Source organism: Telopea speciosissima, chromosome 8 (genome assembly GCF_018873765.1).
Source record: "Telopea speciosissima isolate NSW1024214 ecotype Mountain lineage chromosome 8, Tspe_v1, whole genome shotgun sequence".
Classification (NCBI taxonomy): Eukaryota; Viridiplantae; Streptophyta; class Magnoliopsida; order Proteales; family Proteaceae; genus Telopea; species Telopea speciosissima.
In genome coordinates this window covers 1,153,515-1,170,819 of record NC_057923.1, presented here as the reverse complement: position 1 = coordinate 1,170,819, position 17,305 = coordinate 1,153,515, and the positions used below count along the sequence as shown (strand labels likewise).

Sequence of the window (17,305 nt, the reverse complement as noted above, 5' to 3'; positions counted from 1 at the left end):
CAGAAAAAAAAAATTGCTTCGCTTTGTCAAGCTCGATTCTGAGGGTCAGGACTAATTTTTTCTTTTCTTATTTTTGCTCCTCCTTTTTGTCTCTCATTCTGTATTTTTTATTTGCATTACATTTCTTTCGTATCTAAATTTGGAGAAAAAAATTTCAGTTTTAAATCCTAAATGATTTGAAGAAGATGAGGGCAATTTGATCACTTTACTCTTTAATTTTAGTTTTTACCATAAGGGCATTTTGGTCATTAAATATCCTGAAACTAACGTCTAACGTTTTAGACTAACGAACTGGACTAAAGTGGTACAATGTTTTGAAAATAGAGGGGGGGGGCACATAAAAATTGTAAAGTTGTAGAGGTGCATTTGTACAAACCGGCATTTTGAGGGGGCATTTGACAAAAATCCCTTAAAAAAAAAGGGTTGAGAAAACACGATCTCATTCGGCCTCTTTAGACAACCTAGTTTTCTTTAAACTTGTTTCTCTCGATCTATCAATGGATCTACGAGAACTCTCCATTTCCATATCCAAAACAGAGCCGAACAAGGAAAGACCAGAGAAAATTCAAACAAACAAAACCCTAATCTTAACCTTCCTTACGCACACAGATTTATAAAAAAGAGGCAGAAAAGAAAATTGCTTCGCTTTGTCAAGCTCAATTCTGAGGGTCAGGATTAATTTTTTCTTTTCTTATTTTTGCTCCTCCTTTTTGTCTCTCATTCTGTATTTTTTATTTCCATTACATTTCTTTCGTATCTGAATTTGGAGAAAAAAATTTCAGTTTCAAATCCTAAATGATTTGAGGAAGATGAGGGCAATTTGGTCACTTTACTTTTAATTTTAATTTTTAGCATAAGGGCATTTTGGTCATTAAATATCCTGAAACTAACGTCTAACGTTTTAGACTAACGAACTGGACTAAAGTGGTACAATGTTTTGAAAATAGAAGGGCACATAAAAATTGTAAAGTTGTAGAGGTGCATTTGTACAAACCGGCATTTTGAGGGGGCATTTGACAAAAATCCCTAAAAAAAAAAGGTTGAGAAAACACCTCCAAAACGGCAAAGTTGCATTAATGAGTTTTGACCATTGAGACCCAAGTATTTTGAATTTCGATTTGACACTTGTAATGTTAAAAATACACGATTCTTCTCCATCATCTACACGTACATGCAAGTGAACGTTCATCACCAATCAAATGTTTATTTTGTTCTCATAAAGACCCCTTCTTCCCTTGTAAATGGCAAAAATAAGATAGGTGGGTTGCCTCTCACATGTATGTACAGGTACGTGTAGAAGAACCGAACTCGCTTGAAGCTTACCTCCCTTTGTTTTTTAACTAATGGAGATTTCCTTGTGAGTGGTTTTTTCTGGACTAGGTAGATTATCAACTCCTTTGGACACTACTATGTTCCACTGCTTTCCGAAATTCAATGGTCGCCAAGATAAGAAGAAAAAATATTTATAATGAGACAAAAATGATGATGATGATGATGCAATGAGTGTTTTATATTTTTAATTTTCCTTAAATTCAAATTTTTTTTTTTTGAATTTTTTCTTTTCTTGACGTCCAAATCGTAGCCCTACAATTGGTCATTTCAGTCATATATAGGAGGCCTATCTCAAACCATGTGGCCACACTATGCTTTGGCATGTTCTTTCATGGGTCAATGTAAAATGTATAGTTTTTTGTTTTTTTTTTTAATTGGAGAGCTTTAATGGGGGGGGGGATAGGCTTTTTTTTTTTTTTTTTAATAACCAAATTTTATTAATGCTGAAACAAAGTTCCAGACTAATCGGAGTACAAGGGAAGGAGAATACAAGGGGGGAGAGAGCCCTGCCAGAACAAATCAGATTGAGAAGTCGCTCCTAGCGAAGCCAAGCGATCAGCACACATTTTTTCTCTAAGAGAGTGAACAAAAGTGATAGTTTCAAAAGATTGACAAAGCGTGAAGCAGTCCCAGATGATTGGGGAGATCCTCCAAGGAATAGCTTTAGAAGAACCATTCAGAATGGTAATCACCAAAAGATTATCGCTCTCGATTACAAGCTTCGTGCATCCCAAATTGATGGCAATCCTCATAGCATAGCGAATGGCTAAAGCCTCAGCAACCAGAGCAAAGTTCCTACCGATACCTTGAGAAAATCCACAGATGAAGGAGGCACTTGAAGATCTGCATACCCTCCCAATACCAGCATTTCCTGGGTTGCCCTTGCTAGCGCCATCGACATTGAACTTAATAAAAGGAGGGGTGGGAGGGATCCATCTGACCAATTAACAATTCTTCGAGTTGGGAACTTGGAATTCTATAATTGTTCCTTTGAGTGAGCTATGGCTTTGAGAATAATATCCCTTGGATTGAAGACAGAATGCCTAAAAATGAGGTCCCAGCAACTGCTCCATATGAACCAGATGATGCTGCAAAAGTGAGATGCTTTAACCTTGTCTTCCCTGCTAATCTGAAAGGAAGAGTTTGCGGCAGTTGAAATTCCGGACTTGATGCCTTGATTGTTGAAGAAGTTGATCAATCCAATTTGTATCCATATGCCTTTAACTGCAGGACAGTCGAAGAAAAGATGTGAAGCTAATTGATACTGTTGACGACAGATGGCACAAAGAGGATCTAGGCCGAATCCTCTCTGATTCAAAAGATCGGGTAATGGAAGTTTCTGATGGAGGGTTTTCCAAAGAAGATGTTGGATTTTAGGAGCTGTGGGAAGGTGCCAAATTTTGAGCCAGGTAGAATTAGCAGGGAGAGAGTCATCACTAATGGTTAAATGATAAGCTGAAGCAACAGAGAAGTTACCAGTAGAAGTACCTAGCCACACTAAACGATCTTCACGAGGGTAGGAAGAGGGATGGAAAGAATAATGATTGCCGTATCTGGAGGCCACCAATGAAAGATTAAATCCCTTTTCCAAGATCTAGCATGATGATCAATAAGATGCTCAACTGAGATTGGGGCATCGAGACGGAGAGGGAGAGGGGCAACAGAGGGAGGGTGATTAGGGATCCAGTACTCAAGCCAGGGGATGGGGATAGGCCTCAAGGTGATTTGAACTCATGACCTCTTATTTGAGGAGTTGGTCTTTTGCCAACTGAGCTGACCCCTTGGGGTAATGTATAGTATTTTTATCTCCCCAAAAAAATGTATAATGCCAAATAGAATCCCAGTTTTTGTTTGGAGAAAGGAAAAGATGCATATAACTAGTAAGGAATTTACATCCTAATTGAATTGATCTGCTGCATCTTTATAAATGAGATGCTGCAAAGGGATGGGGAGAGAATCTATACAAAAGTTAATTTTTGTAAGAAAATGAGCACAGAGGTTTCCCTCTCTATTGCAGAACCTATAGCAAACTGAATGAGACTCGAGGCGAGGATCTTGATCTAGTAAGTTAAGTCCCAAGTTCACCAGTTGAGAGAACTCTCCAATTCAGTGAAACCTTCCCTAGAATCCAATCCCAATTTTTCTTTTTCCCTTTTAGTGGTGAATGAATCTCAAAAACAACACGAGACACGAATGGTACGAATTGCCAAACCCAATCCCAACTAAATTGGCTTTGTATTAACGCATCAAAACAACAGATGCAACACGAATGATACGAATTGCCTAGTGAGCCAAATTGGGGTCATGTACATATATAATTTCTAAGGCTTCTTTTGTTGCAAATGGAATTAAAGGAAAAGGAAGGAAAATTTTCATACTAAAAAAAAAAAACTTTTGTAATTATTACTTCATGTGTCTATCACTAACTTCAAATTATATTAGAAAAATTTCACTCCCCTTTCCTTTAATTACCCTTGCAACCAAACGTAGACTAGGCGTATGAATCCACGAAAAGAACGAATAAACTAAAAGGGGCCTGGCAGATAAGCCCGTGTTCATCTTATTAATAAACGGAAAAAAATAAAAAAGGATATTATCCCTCACCTCAAGTTGACAGAAAAAGAAGCCGTAGAACAAAAATAGTTAACCCAGAAAAAGAAAAAAGAGAGAGAGAGAGAGAAGGGGGGAGGTGGGTTGGGAAGATTGAGAAAGGAAAACAAAAAACCTAAGATAGCTCTCCCAGAAGTCTACGATCCTCTGCTACAATTAACCCGCATGATAGCACCAATAAATAGACCACGTTAAGCAAGTGGAGTTGTATTTATCGGCGACCAGCTGCTTTCCTCACAGGTGTTGCAGAATCCTCATCATCTGACTGGACATCTCCGTACTGCCACATCTTCAGCCTCTCACGCTTGGCTTTTGCCTGGAATTCTTCCAGATTGTCCAGGGCCTGCTGTCTTTCTCTTGTATCCCATCTCTTCCTTCTTTCCAACCTTGCAAGTCCTTCCTGAAGATGGCAAAATTTTTTTCCCCAACGAAAATTAAACAGACAAAAGGGAAGGGTCAGATGAATATAACCAAAGATCTGAATCACGGAAATAAATCCATAATATTTGAGTAAAAAAATTGTTTGCCTTTTAATAGTTGATTAAGTAGAGTGAAAAAAAGCTTGTGTGTGCTTTGTGTACAGCCAAGAGTGCCTGCAGTACAGCAATCACTGCACCGTTAACAAGTCCTTAAACTTCTTCTTTATATGATATAAAGGGCCGTTACCCAGTTCTGGTCCCGCCTATGAAAGATCCAGAGATGGGTGAGTCTGAAGTCGGTTCCCTTGGCATTTTTGCACAAAGTGGCCACCCTCAAGACTCAAACCCGGGCATTTCCCTGACAGCCCGAACCTTAAAGCATTTCTTTATATGATATCGATTTACAAAATAAATCAAATGCCTACAGGCTCTCAGATACAGATATTTTGAAACCACAACTTTGTAGATTCAGAAAACAAGTAGATTTGAGTCAAGCAACTCTTTTTGGTCTTCAATTTTATTTACAAACAAATACCCATGACTATATTCCTATGCGTATGAACCACATTTTAAAATTGAAAAACAATCAATCAGCTACTTGGATAACTTAAGCAGAACATACTATAGCTAATTCTTGCAAACTAAATGGAGTTTAACCATCAGTGAAAAAAAATTGAGTAAACAGAAATTCTTGAAAAACTATTCCCAAAAAGAAAATTGAATATAGTGCTTCAAAAGGCAATATACTTGAAGCAGAAAGAAATTGAGGATCAGAAGCTTTTTAATAGAACCAAAAATAAATTTAAGTCACCATACAAACCTGTAGCATGGCAGCATTTATACTTGAACTAGCCTCAACATCCACCAGAGTGACATAAAGAATTGTCCCTGTCCCCTGCCCTTTCACTTTTCCTCCTGAGGTATCCTTCTCCTCAACCATTGCCCTAAGCTCTCTGGAATTGTCTAGAATGCAGTGGCTAAGATATTCAGCTGCTTCTTGACCAAAATCCTCCTCCAAACTTGGAACCTTTATATATGCAAGGCTGCATAACTGAGCAAGACCAGGTCCAGAGGAGACAGAAGGATCAAGAGGCCGCAATCGACTGTATTGAATTTCTTCTTGGTTCCCATAGTCTATGTAGAAGACTTCAAACAAGTCTTTTTGGGATTCAACAGCTCCTCGTGGTGCATTTACAATCTGTAAACATCAATGGAAGGTTTTTCTAGTCAGAATAGCTTATAATCGTTAACATTATCAAGCATGGAAAGAAAGATGCTTAATACAGCAAATTATAATCCATGTATGGTCCTACTGTGATTGACGTGATATGTTCTTCAAGCTTCTTTAGAAAGGTAGAAAAATACTTCACAACCATGCTGAAGAGAAACAAATTAAATTTCATTATGAAAAATTTCAAAAAGTCTTCAGTAAACAAAATATATTATTTTTCTGGTCAGTAATTAAGAAAGTAGAGCCAAAATGAGGGTCAAAAAGCAAAAAAACAAAAAACGAAATTCTCCATGTAAATTTATCATCATCCCAAAGAAAAACATTACAAATTACCACCTGTATGAATAATGGAGTAAACAAATCTAAACTCTACTAAAGTTTCATTAAAAGGTATCCTCCAGTGCAAAGCAACATAATTTTGAGTTTCAGCCATGTGCTGTACTGGATATGGAAGATAATCATTAACAGAGGAAAATAGAGCAGTGGGTGGTGATCTGCCATTAATAGAGAAATCTACCCTATGCATAAATAGGCTTTCTTGATGACAGAACATTAACTATATGTGCCAAATTAATGGAGCCTTTCTCATGGAAAATTAAATATCTAAATTCAGTAGGCAAAATCACGATGCTCTGTCATTACAACAACCAATATACCAAACGATATCAACACAGATTAAAGTAAAAAGAAGATGCAACGGCCAGTAACCAATGGTTGGAAACTGTTGCATTCATCTAATAGATGCATGTCATCAAGATTATAATAAAGAAGGAAAGGTTCAGTTACTTTGTTCAATACCACCATAGGCACGACGGAAGTATTCTAAAAGCAGCTTCACTAAAATTAGTCCCAATAATAACATATGTATGGTATAACAATTGCATGGAATCAGAATCAAGAGTTCGTCATTCCTACCATTGCTCGGTTCCAAGAATTGTCCATCGTAAACTGAGCAAGGACAATATCTCCCTTCTTTGGATTAAAAGCACCAATGACAGGAGCTTCTTGAATATTCAATGAAGCAAGTTGCTGCTGGATAGAGGCCACTTTTTGATCTTCAACCGTTTGGACATAGAACCTACCACTACCCAGAACTTCTGTAACCTTCACCTGGAGGAAATATCAGGAAGGGAAGTCACTCACTTGAAAACATACAAAGATGGTGCCAAATAACCAAGTGTCATCACCAAGCACCTTTAGCACTTCCTTCTGTTTGCTTTCTGCAGTTGAGCCATTAGCAACTTCCTGTCCTTCAACATAGTTCTCCCATATCTGCAAGGAACCATCCATAAGCAATCTCATAGGAGGAACAAATTTTAACTGAAATAACTGGTGCTGCTTACTTTCAATCTCTGCCGTTTCGCAGACTGCTCAGCCTGCTCAAGAAGGTGAACATCTGGAATCCGATCAGTGCCAAAGGCAGTTTGGAGCCTTGCCAGACCGGCTTCTAAAAGTGGCACAGCCATGTTGGTCTTTGATTCCCATAAGGATCCTAAGAAAGTTCCAGTTCTATCTGCCGTTTCTACTTCAATCTGGCATTAGCAAATTAAAAAATAAATATCCAATCTAGAAAAATGGAATAAATCCCTTAAATGAGGAATTCCAGTACCTCAACATCTCTTTGCAGTATTTTTCTTCTCATTAGAGCAATTGCTTCATCTGAGTACGGCTCATCTCGACCTGGACATCTAACACCAGAGAATGAGAAGGCAATGCTGCAGGTTTCCTTGGGAATTAGCAATTTAAATCGATGACCACTGAGAACATATTCCACAACGGCAGGCAGCCTTCTGCTCCGTTGCAAAAATGGCAAGAAATCTTTGGCTTTCTTCACAGATGCCTGAGATGGACAATTCATAGAAAAATTTGTGAATTTCATATCAATGGCTTCAGTACTCAATAGTTTATTAAGGACAAAAGAAAAAGAAACACAAAAATAAGTCCAGTCTAACCGTCGTCAGGTCTGTTATGTGCATCACAGGAGGATCCTTGTCAGAATGTATCCCTTTCTTCCCAGCCATTGCGCGTGCTTCAGCAGAAAGGAGGGCATCATAGTAGTTTGATCTTTCGTCAAAATCTCGGTGTCTAATAACTGTTCCAAAGCCCCGGCCAACAACCAATTCAGCAACATTTATCCCTATTGGCTGACTTCCTGCTGAAGCGGGAGCAGATGCTGTGACATCAGCATCAACCTTGGAAGAGGACACCAGGAAGACTGATCCAAAGTCCATTACTCTAGAATCAGCTGCGCCAGCTGTTGGCAAGGATCCATCAGCCAGGCCGACCTTTCTGGAATATTCCATTGAAACATTAACCTGAGAGTAGGCAAGCAATTGATCAAAAAAATTTCGATAAACCACCAAACTCAAATGATTAAAAGTAAAGTAGATGGACAAACTACCAGTTTTGAAATAGATGAGAATCAATTGCAGTGAACTGCATATGTACCTGGCGACCAATAAGACGAGTGCGCAGGAACTCCCTTGCTTCACGAGCATAGGAAGCAGGTTTTTCATCCCTACGAGGATTGCCTATTTTGGGAGATCTGATACTTGAAAGATTGACTCGTCGCTCTGCTAATGGGCTACCAAAAGGGACAGCATCATCAGCAACAATAATGCAGTCACCACTTACAACCTCCACCACCTGGGAAAGTTTAACAGGGTAAAGTCAGATGGTAGAGATAAAAGAGGTAATCACTTCAAGAGTATGGACTTCTCAGAAGGCATTGAGAAATCCACTTACTTTCCCAGTAAAATTTTGGTCATGAATAGCTTTTGAATTTGAAGCAGGAGGTACGTAGTTTGTCCAGATCCTCAAACGGTCCTTCTTTGCTTGCAGTTCAGCAGATTTCAGCCGTCGTTTTGCATCTTCCTCCATCATAGTGGCACTCCACTCCACATATTTAGCCAAACCCTTTTTTTTTGGGAGAGAGAGAGAGAGAGAATAAGTTGGCCACAGATAATTACCAACATGAAAAGAATATCATAGTGGCAAGGGCCCAAGATGTAACAACAGGGTGAAAATGAATCATAAGAGTTATGGAGTAGAAATTAGAACGAAGGCTTCAAAATTATAAGGATTGAAAAGAACACAACAGAAATAAATGATTGAGGAGTATCATTAGAGCAGAAAAAATGGTGGAGGAATTTCATCTCTCCAGTTGTTCAGCATGACATAAGGCGCATCTAAATGTTTCTCCTTTAACGAGCTTTGAAGAGTGGAAAATGGGAATGGCAAAAATCCACTCACATAAGCATGCCCACATCTAGTTACTGTATATTAACTAAAGTAGCATGAAAAAGCTGTTTCTGCTGCCACTGAATCTCACATTTTACTGTACAGGTAGTTTCAACTCTCTGTCCTCAGTCTGCACCCTCCTGCTGCTCCCAGAAATAAGAGGAATGCCTCATGAACACAAGAGTATACTCTAAAACAAAACCAAAATATCAAATGCCCCGACGAATTCCAGCACAGATCAGTCCCGTTTGGCGCTGATCCTTACCCTAAGTTAGATACAGTTTGCCAATACTAGCTGAAGATAAATCAGATTGGCCACAGCTGACACTTATATCGTTACTCTAAAAGGCTATGAAAATAACCAGTCCAAAGCAGCAGATCTGACAAGGAATATGAGAAAGTAGAACCAACTTTGCTTTTGTCAATTGAGACGTCAAGAGATCTCAAATTTCCTGAAGTTCCCTGATGGTTAAGGCATGGATGGAACTGCATCTGCCTCACTTCACCTACAGAAAACCGATGAGAAAACTAAATGTCACCACTATTAGTGATGTTTGTATTTTCATAAGGACTTGCACCCTACCCACATGGTAGGAAATTAATGAATGTGTGTGGGTCAATATGATTGGGAACTCCACTCCCAACTCACTTGTCCAATTTCATCCCAAAATGTGCAGAGGATTTGCCCCAAAATCGAGTACAAAATTTCATAGACCAATCGTTTAAATTGGGAAAAATTACACTTAACTACCCTGTCAAGAGAAGCCCACCCTGACGGACCTATGGTAAAATCGACTGTTGGAGGGAAGTACCTTGGATTAGCCACAAGTGAAGTTTTGGGTGCCCACCACTCCATGGCGAACCATGTTAAGGCTTTTATCATTGTGTCTCCAATATTAACTCAACATCGCCCTAAAGTTGCCAAAGTAAAAATTTTCAACCAATTTTCACCCCACATGGTAAATCGGATAGCTGAAACATACCAAACTGATAGGTGATGATGTGGACAGCATGCCCATAAAACTTAAATGCCAACAGAGCTGCCTGGCCGATTGTCAGGTTGTCAATACAGCCTTCTATTATCAGACCATCCAGGACTAGACCATTTTATAACAATAGAATGTAGTAGCATTTTTGTAATTCTATATAACTTCAGACTCAACTTTAAACCACTACCTGCTAGTCTCAGGATGAAACTTGACCAGTAAGAGGGCCCTGGTTGTTTGTCAGATAGACCTATGCATGTCTGCAACGTAGCAGGTTGGGAAACATAACAACTGTCATAACAACAACAATAGCAACGTTTTGGGTGGTGTTGGCAAGGGAAAAATTGAGGGGAGCTCCAAAGGTACTGCAATGGAAGGACTCAGACAAATCTTCAAGTGAGAAAGGAGGGCAGTGTGTAAGTTGTGTTCCATCCTCTACTCTTCTTTTTTCAGGCCTCTTTTATCTTTGTGGTGTCTCCAATTAGTTGGTCAATCTTTTGGGGGCATTTCATGGTTCACTTTCAAAGTCTGGGTCAAGTTTGAAGCACTACCTGCTAGTCTCAGGATGAAATTTGACCGGTAAGAGGGCCCTGGTTGTTTGTCAGATAGACCTATGCATGTCTGCAACATAGCAGGTTGGGAAACATAACTGTCACTGTCATAACAACAACAATAGCAACGTTTTGGATGGTGTTGGCAAGGGAAAAATTGAGGGGAACTCCAAAGTTACTGCAATGGAAGGACTCAGACAAATCTTCAAGTGAGAAAGGACAAAATCTAGTTCAAGGAGCAGTGTGTAAGTGGTGTTCCATCCTCTACTCTTCTTTTTTCAGGCCTTTTATCTTTGTGGTGTCTCCAATTAGTTGGTCAATCTTTTGGGGGCATTTCATGGTTCGCTTTCAAAGTCTGGATCAAGTTCTTGCCTTCTTGGTGCCGTGTGTTGATCTTCTTCCTGGTTCAGCATTGGTGGCTACTCTTGTATTTGCTTGGGTCCTTCTTGGGTTGTGCCTCTTTCCTCTTACTTTCATTTCTGATTTCTCACTTCTCATCTCTCATTTCTTCATTTCTGCATTCCTCTTAGTTTCATCTCTTTAATAATGAGTGGACCTCAGTTTTCCCAACTTTCTTTTGCAAGGATCCATGCAGCCAACCCCATTTAGTTGGGATAAGGGCTGAATTTGTTGTTGTATAGGCAGTCAGTTATGTCTGCTTTCTTTGAGCTGTTCAATGTTTCGGGGTGGCTATATTTTGTGGGGTGCTGTCAATCTCAATTCCTTTATTCAATCGTTTTTTCCCCACCAATCAAATAGTAATAATAGCAAAGTTGGTCTGTTTTTGTGCTGTTCCACTAGTTATGATTCATTGCAGCTATAGGGAAGTAAGAATTCACAAATGCATAAACATTAGTTAGTGTCCAACTTATCTAAATCCTTCCATTTGAATATAACTCCACATTCTTATTTTGCACTACAATGAGAAGAGGAAATGAAAATCCAAGAAGAGCGTTGCCAATTTCGATTTCCCTCATTTTTTTTGTGGGGGGGGGGGGGGTGTTATCACATGAAATGGAAAAAACGTACATTACAAAGCCAACAATTGCATAGCGTAAAGCAGCAAGAATGAAGAGATTTAAGAAACTCAATCCATATTGTATAGCTACTGAGAAAAATATTACCAATTCATACTAAAGCATGCAACATATTCTAATTCCAGCAAATTTTTTCTTCTCCCCCACATATAGAAGAGCAATCAATAGGCACCAAATTCATTGCTTATTTGCAGATTCAATACATTGCAACAGGATCATTGCTTATATCTTCCAATTATAGTTTCTGGGATCAGAGACAAATTCTAAACATTGCACCCATCAACTAAAAATGCCAACAAAAATAGCCATTGAAAATAAATTGCACAAAATATGATGCATTGTATAAATAAATGACGTACATTTTCTACAAGCTCCAAAGCTAGATCCTTTGCTGAATCACCCTCAGGATAATATACTGATCCAATAAGGTTGCTGAATTTGTCTGCACCTTCAAGAACAATTCGGACCTGCCAAATCACACATGAAACTGGGAACATTGACAGCTTCACTGATGCACAAAATGACATAAATATATAAACCCACTTACATCTCTATTTAAAACGCGTATCTCTGTAAAGTGTTTAGCTTCCCTTCCAAATGGATCTGGAGCAACTTCAGTAGATGATGCTGCAGAGGCTACAAGCCTCTGTGCTGATGTTAGTGGTTGTTGAGGTAGAGCAGAACCCTCTCCATTTGGTTCATTAGAGGTTACTTCAGAGTCAACAACTGTCTCTACCACGGCCCTTCTTCCCATAGATGGGGACTAATTCCAAGATAAAGGGTGTATGTAAGCATTAAGTAGACAAACAGGTATAAGAAAAGAACATAATTAAAGAGTGCAGGGTACACTAAAATGACATTGACAATTTCTTGATATCTAACCTGTACTCCGGCAACAAAAACTTGTACAAACTGGAAATCTGGCAGCAAGTAGACACGAACAGTACTCCCATCACGAACCTGCTCAACAACTCCTTGCATTGGCCTACCCTTGTTGGCATCCAAGAGTCCCCTTGCATTTAAATTACTGGGGTCTCCAATTGCAGAGGGAGGCAAGTTCCGGATGGATGCCTCTGAAGCACCAGGGACCTGCTATGAGTGTAAAACAACATATCAATATGTCACCCAAGATGCATTACACCAGCTATGCCTGTTCCTAGACCACTGGAGAAATTAAGTCTAAGCTATCGAGGGTATGGTGCCATTGAGATCTAAAATGTCATTCAGACAACTTAATTCCTTCCCCACATGTATTTTTCATAAAAGTACTCATGCGTCCTATCTAATCCATGTAATGGCTGATAGTGCTTGCCAACATTGTTACAACATCAATGCCAAAAGCCTAAACAAAGGACCATAGATCCTATACCCCCAACCAAAAAAAAAACTATCCAGTTTGGCAGAAATTAGATCCAGTATACAAATACTGGAAAGGAAGTAAGATTCACCCAAAATAATGAGCAGATCAGATAACAGAGATAAACATGGTAGAGAGACACCAACACACTCCATAACATCATACGAGGATTTAGGATTTGCTCATCCCTGAGCAAATCAATCATACGAACCTTCCTTTTCTCAATAAACGTGGACCATCTTAAAAAACACAGACCAAGGCGAGATAAAAAGAATATTTCAGAACTGTTCTACAGCTTAAAAGAGAAAGAAGGTAGACTAGCCTTGCTCCAACGACCTAAACCTTGCTGCTTAGCTTGCTCTTCAAGACGCTGCAGTTCCGCCAGGAATGGACTCGCTTCGCCTTTCTGTTGGCCTTGCTCCCTAACCTGCATGGATAAGAATTTTTTTGGCCAAAAAAAGCCAGATACAATATAAGGTGATCTGAAAAGAAAATCTGAAGGCTGCAAATCTGTAACGTGTACAGAGAGAAAAAGGAACAACCTTTGCCCAGCCTTCTGAAACAACTAGCAATGCAACATTTTTATCACCAAGGAAAACAGATCCAAATTCTCGTCCTATTGATGGAACAGTGTAATCCACCTTGAATGTGACATCCTGTGATAATCAAGTCAAGATCATCAAAATAAGACAAGTCATATCCTTTTAGCATCGTACAGTCACCAAATAAAGAGTGAAAAGCTCCAGCAGGAGCACCTTTCCTATGCAGAACTTCCTCAAATATTCCCTGCTATCCCATGCAAAGGGCTCATCAACACCACCTCTACGAGCCTACAGTATGAATAAATATTTGACAACAAAAAATAATCAGCATTAGAAATGAGTGCCAAAGATTGTTTCAGTAAATTTACATGAACAAAAAAGACATTCTTGACACACAAACACTACATATTCATGTCTTAGTCCTGAATCCTGAATAGGCTATTGATATGTCAAGCCACTATCTTGTAAAAAATCTAATGAACATTGCCTTCAAACAAACTTACTTTATGATAGCTTAAGGGAGCAAATGCCAAAAAGGTTAATGAAAACCAAAACACTTCTCTGCAGCCATTAAATTCCAGAAATAATACTATACAGCTACATGTGCTATGAGTGAGAAACAAATGTGATGAGTTGCGAAATAGAGCAACAGTGAGATTAACAATGAGCACTTCACAATTAAATTTTAGATAAAACCATTCTGGTCAGAAGAAACCTCAACATAGCCAATGAAACAAACAGTGAAAGAAATACTTGAACCAATACTTGTCATCAATTATCAGTTTCCTTCATGACATGGCAGAAATAAAACCAAAATATAAATATGGGTGGACTAATTTCTTTTCTGGGAGAAAGGCTCCGCACATATATTTATCTTCTCATTTAAAGGCTAATTAACACGTCGTCTTGTTCATATCTGCTAGCTCAACCAAATCCCGGGCCAAAATAGTAGTTGGCAATAGCATAATACGGGTATTGTGTCTTTGTGTTTGATAACCCACAGATTTGACTCTAAAGTTTGTTAGTTATGGTCTTCTAACTATGCTTCTTTGAAGGTAAGTCTTTTGCAACCCAACCCACCCTACCCATAAAAATAGGTGGAGGTGAGTAATTTCAATTTCTTAGTTAACTACTCTTCATAGAAGAGATTCACAGATGGAGTGGATTGAAGAACTCTCACAGCTCTACAAATATTTTGGAAGACACAAAATCTTCACTAAAGCCAGGCTGTATTTTCCATCAGAAAATTCTATGTTGGTGGACAAGCATATGTAGGCTAAGAAGATTATTAGGAAAGCACTTTGTGAAGGTAGTTCATCTGAGTAAAGAAGTAGATTATGAGTAAATGTTCAAATCTTGGAAAAAAAAAAATATTCAGCTAAAGCATACCAGCCTCGGAGCAATGATAGAGGATAATGTGATTGTCTTCTCTGGTGGAAACTCTGACTTCGAGCTTCCCATGATCACCAAGCAGTCACCGGAAGGAACAGCCTTCACTCTTCCTCTGAGCCATGCTGCTGTTGCTCCAGCTGCTGAAGCCATGTCAACAGCCAAGGTCTGCAGCAAATTAATGACCGCATCAATACCAATAAGTAAAAGAATGCAGCGCAAGCATCTAAGCAAAGTTTAAATCTTCCTCAATTCTTTCATATGTTTCCTTATTCAAATTTAATTGCTCCTGGCTTTCCCATGTTATTACTAAAGATCTTAGAAAGAAAACTAGAATTAAACTTATAATAAAAAAATAATAGAAGTTGAAGCCTGCATAATATGACATAGTAAATACAGAATTTTAATCCCAACCTGAGGCCGAAGGAGATTTTAAACCATTTAAAATTACATTGATGACGGGCCGAATTAAGGCTTGAAATTGGGGGGAAGAGATGCATGCAAGTAAAACAACTGCCTTCACGATTAGACGAACATCAAAGAGAAAGCAACGATAATTGAATAGTGAAGTTAAAACAACTCTATTATTCAACTAGGAAAGAAGATACAAGAATGCATTAGAAAGTCAAAACTATAAGAGACTGCATGCGATCTCCATGAAATCCTGTAACTACTCCGGTCGTGAGGTAGCCTTAGATCGGGTCAAGCTATAGAAGGAACCGATCATAACTACAAAATCGAGATTAGCATCCAGTAAGAAAAATGCGAGGACACAGAGATCAATATCCAGCGTGATGTCGCGAGATAGATTTTTTTTTTTGTTGTTTTCTAACAAAAAAAAAGGACAAAGATTTACGAATAGAATAAAGAGAAAAAAGAGCGTCACAACATTGGAGCATAAAAATCACATTTTTTTTTTCTACATAGATATAAATAGACGAAACGGATCTGACGTTATTGTGGTAAGCTATAAGCAAGATTATAGATCTGAGAACGACTTACCACCTCGATGTGCTCGAGGAGAAATTCTTAGCCTCTTCTGGATCGAACAGATGAAAATCCAGTCGATCTAAGCTCGATCGGTTATCTCTGCCCCCGAAGTGAATCGACAGAAGGTTTTTTTATACGGTATCTGCAACCAGGGAAACTGTTCGCGGAAGGAGTCCGTCTGATACAGGGATTTTAAGTTATATATTTTTTGAGTAAAATCTAAAAATCTGATATTGGCCTATTATAACTTCACAAAGGAAAATAACTTAATGGTGAATACTGTTTTTGAGTAAAATTACTAAAAATACCAACTTTCTTCAAATCGAAAAATGCTTTGTGAAACGCCTGTGCCCTTGGTGGTTAATTTGCTTATTTTGCCTTGGTGTGAGAGAGGATAGGGACCCTTTCCCAAAAAAAAAGAGAGGACAGGGACACGGACACATAATAGAGATCATAAATCTATGTGAATATGACGAGAAGGAGAAAGTTTTATTTCACGCCCCGCATCTGTGGCTTTTCCACATATGAAATGACCCCGATGCCCATGGTGAAGGAATTGGTGAACAATGGCAACCAATTTGGTCTTTACGGGGAAAAAAGTAAACAATGTTACCATTCTCATGATAAGCAGCAGCTGCTATTTTTTTTTTTTTTTTTTTATTTTGGAGTGGGTGGGTGGGTGGGTGGGTGGGGGTGAGTGGGGGGGGGGGGGAAGAGAATGCTATCTAGGGTCTAGGCACGGTGCGCTTGCCCCTGCCAGACACAAGGATGACAAATTGATCATTGCATCCTTAAAAATTCCGTCTTTTCATGGGGGTGTGGCAGTTATTTCACTCATCCCTATGTTTGGGTGCAGGGGCAACGCACCACATGCACCCAGGTTGCGTTCTTTCTCCAATTTTTTTTTTTAATCCTTTTTTAAGAGAGTTCTATGAGCAAACCTCACAGCGACAAATGAGGATCGTCAAATAATTTTATGCATAAATGATAAAGAGATCATTTCATATGAGGAAGAGAAGGAGAGAATGCTAATATACCTTGAGATAACATATTCCTCTACCAAAAAAAAAAAAGATAACATATTCCATTTTTTTATGGAATGTTTTTATTTAAGTTGAATTAAAATGTTTAAGAGTATAAGAAGGCCATCTAATCATGGTTCCTAATCCAAGGATCGGTCTGAAGATCAGTTTGATCAATCCAAATAGGTAAAAGTGGTGAAAAAACGGATTTTACAGGATTGATTTTGGTTTCGATAAAACATATTTAAAAATATTAAAAAAGTGGTAAAATTTGATTAACAAATATTAGAAAATTAATAAAAAGGGAAATTTTTAAATAAATAAATAAATAGTCCAAAACCACCAAAAAATTCAAACGTATTGGATGGGATCGGATGATCCAATCGAGTAGACCGATCTACTAATACTGGGCCAATCTGATAATGACCACCCTCTTCAGTACTCTCATTTGCCTCATGTGAGAGATTCCATCCCACACACAACGTATTGGTCTCTTTTTTGTTTTTGGTAAATACAACATGTAGATCTCTTCTCCTCCCTAATAACGTATGTCATAATAGATTATGAGTTATTATTAGGAAAAAAAAAAAGAAGATTAC

General features: G+C 38.5%; 1 protein-coding gene across 1 annotated transcript; it reads right to left on the bottom strand.

Annotated features, from left to right (window-relative positions):
* Window positions 1-4,101: 4,101 nt before the first annotated feature.
* On the bottom strand, window positions 4,102-14,979 carry LOC122671004 (ribonuclease TUDOR 1-like). The gene is made up of 16 exons (XM_043868081.1): window positions 14,695-14,979; window positions 13,519-13,593; window positions 13,306-13,419; window positions 13,086-13,190; window positions 12,289-12,495; window positions 11,954-12,169; window positions 11,766-11,873; window positions 8,338-8,508; window positions 8,041-8,238; window positions 7,545-7,907; window positions 7,202-7,432; window positions 6,936-7,124; window positions 6,787-6,864; window positions 6,508-6,702; window positions 5,182-5,559; window positions 4,102-4,342 (listed from the first exon to the last, which is right to left on the bottom strand). The coding sequence occupies exons 1-16, from the start codon at window positions 14,845-14,847 to the stop codon at window positions 4,154-4,156; spliced, it is 2,970 nt and encodes a 989-aa protein (XP_043724016.1). The 5' UTR covers window positions 14,848-14,979; the 3' UTR covers window positions 4,102-4,153.
* Window positions 14,980-17,305: the final 2,326 nt, after the last annotated feature.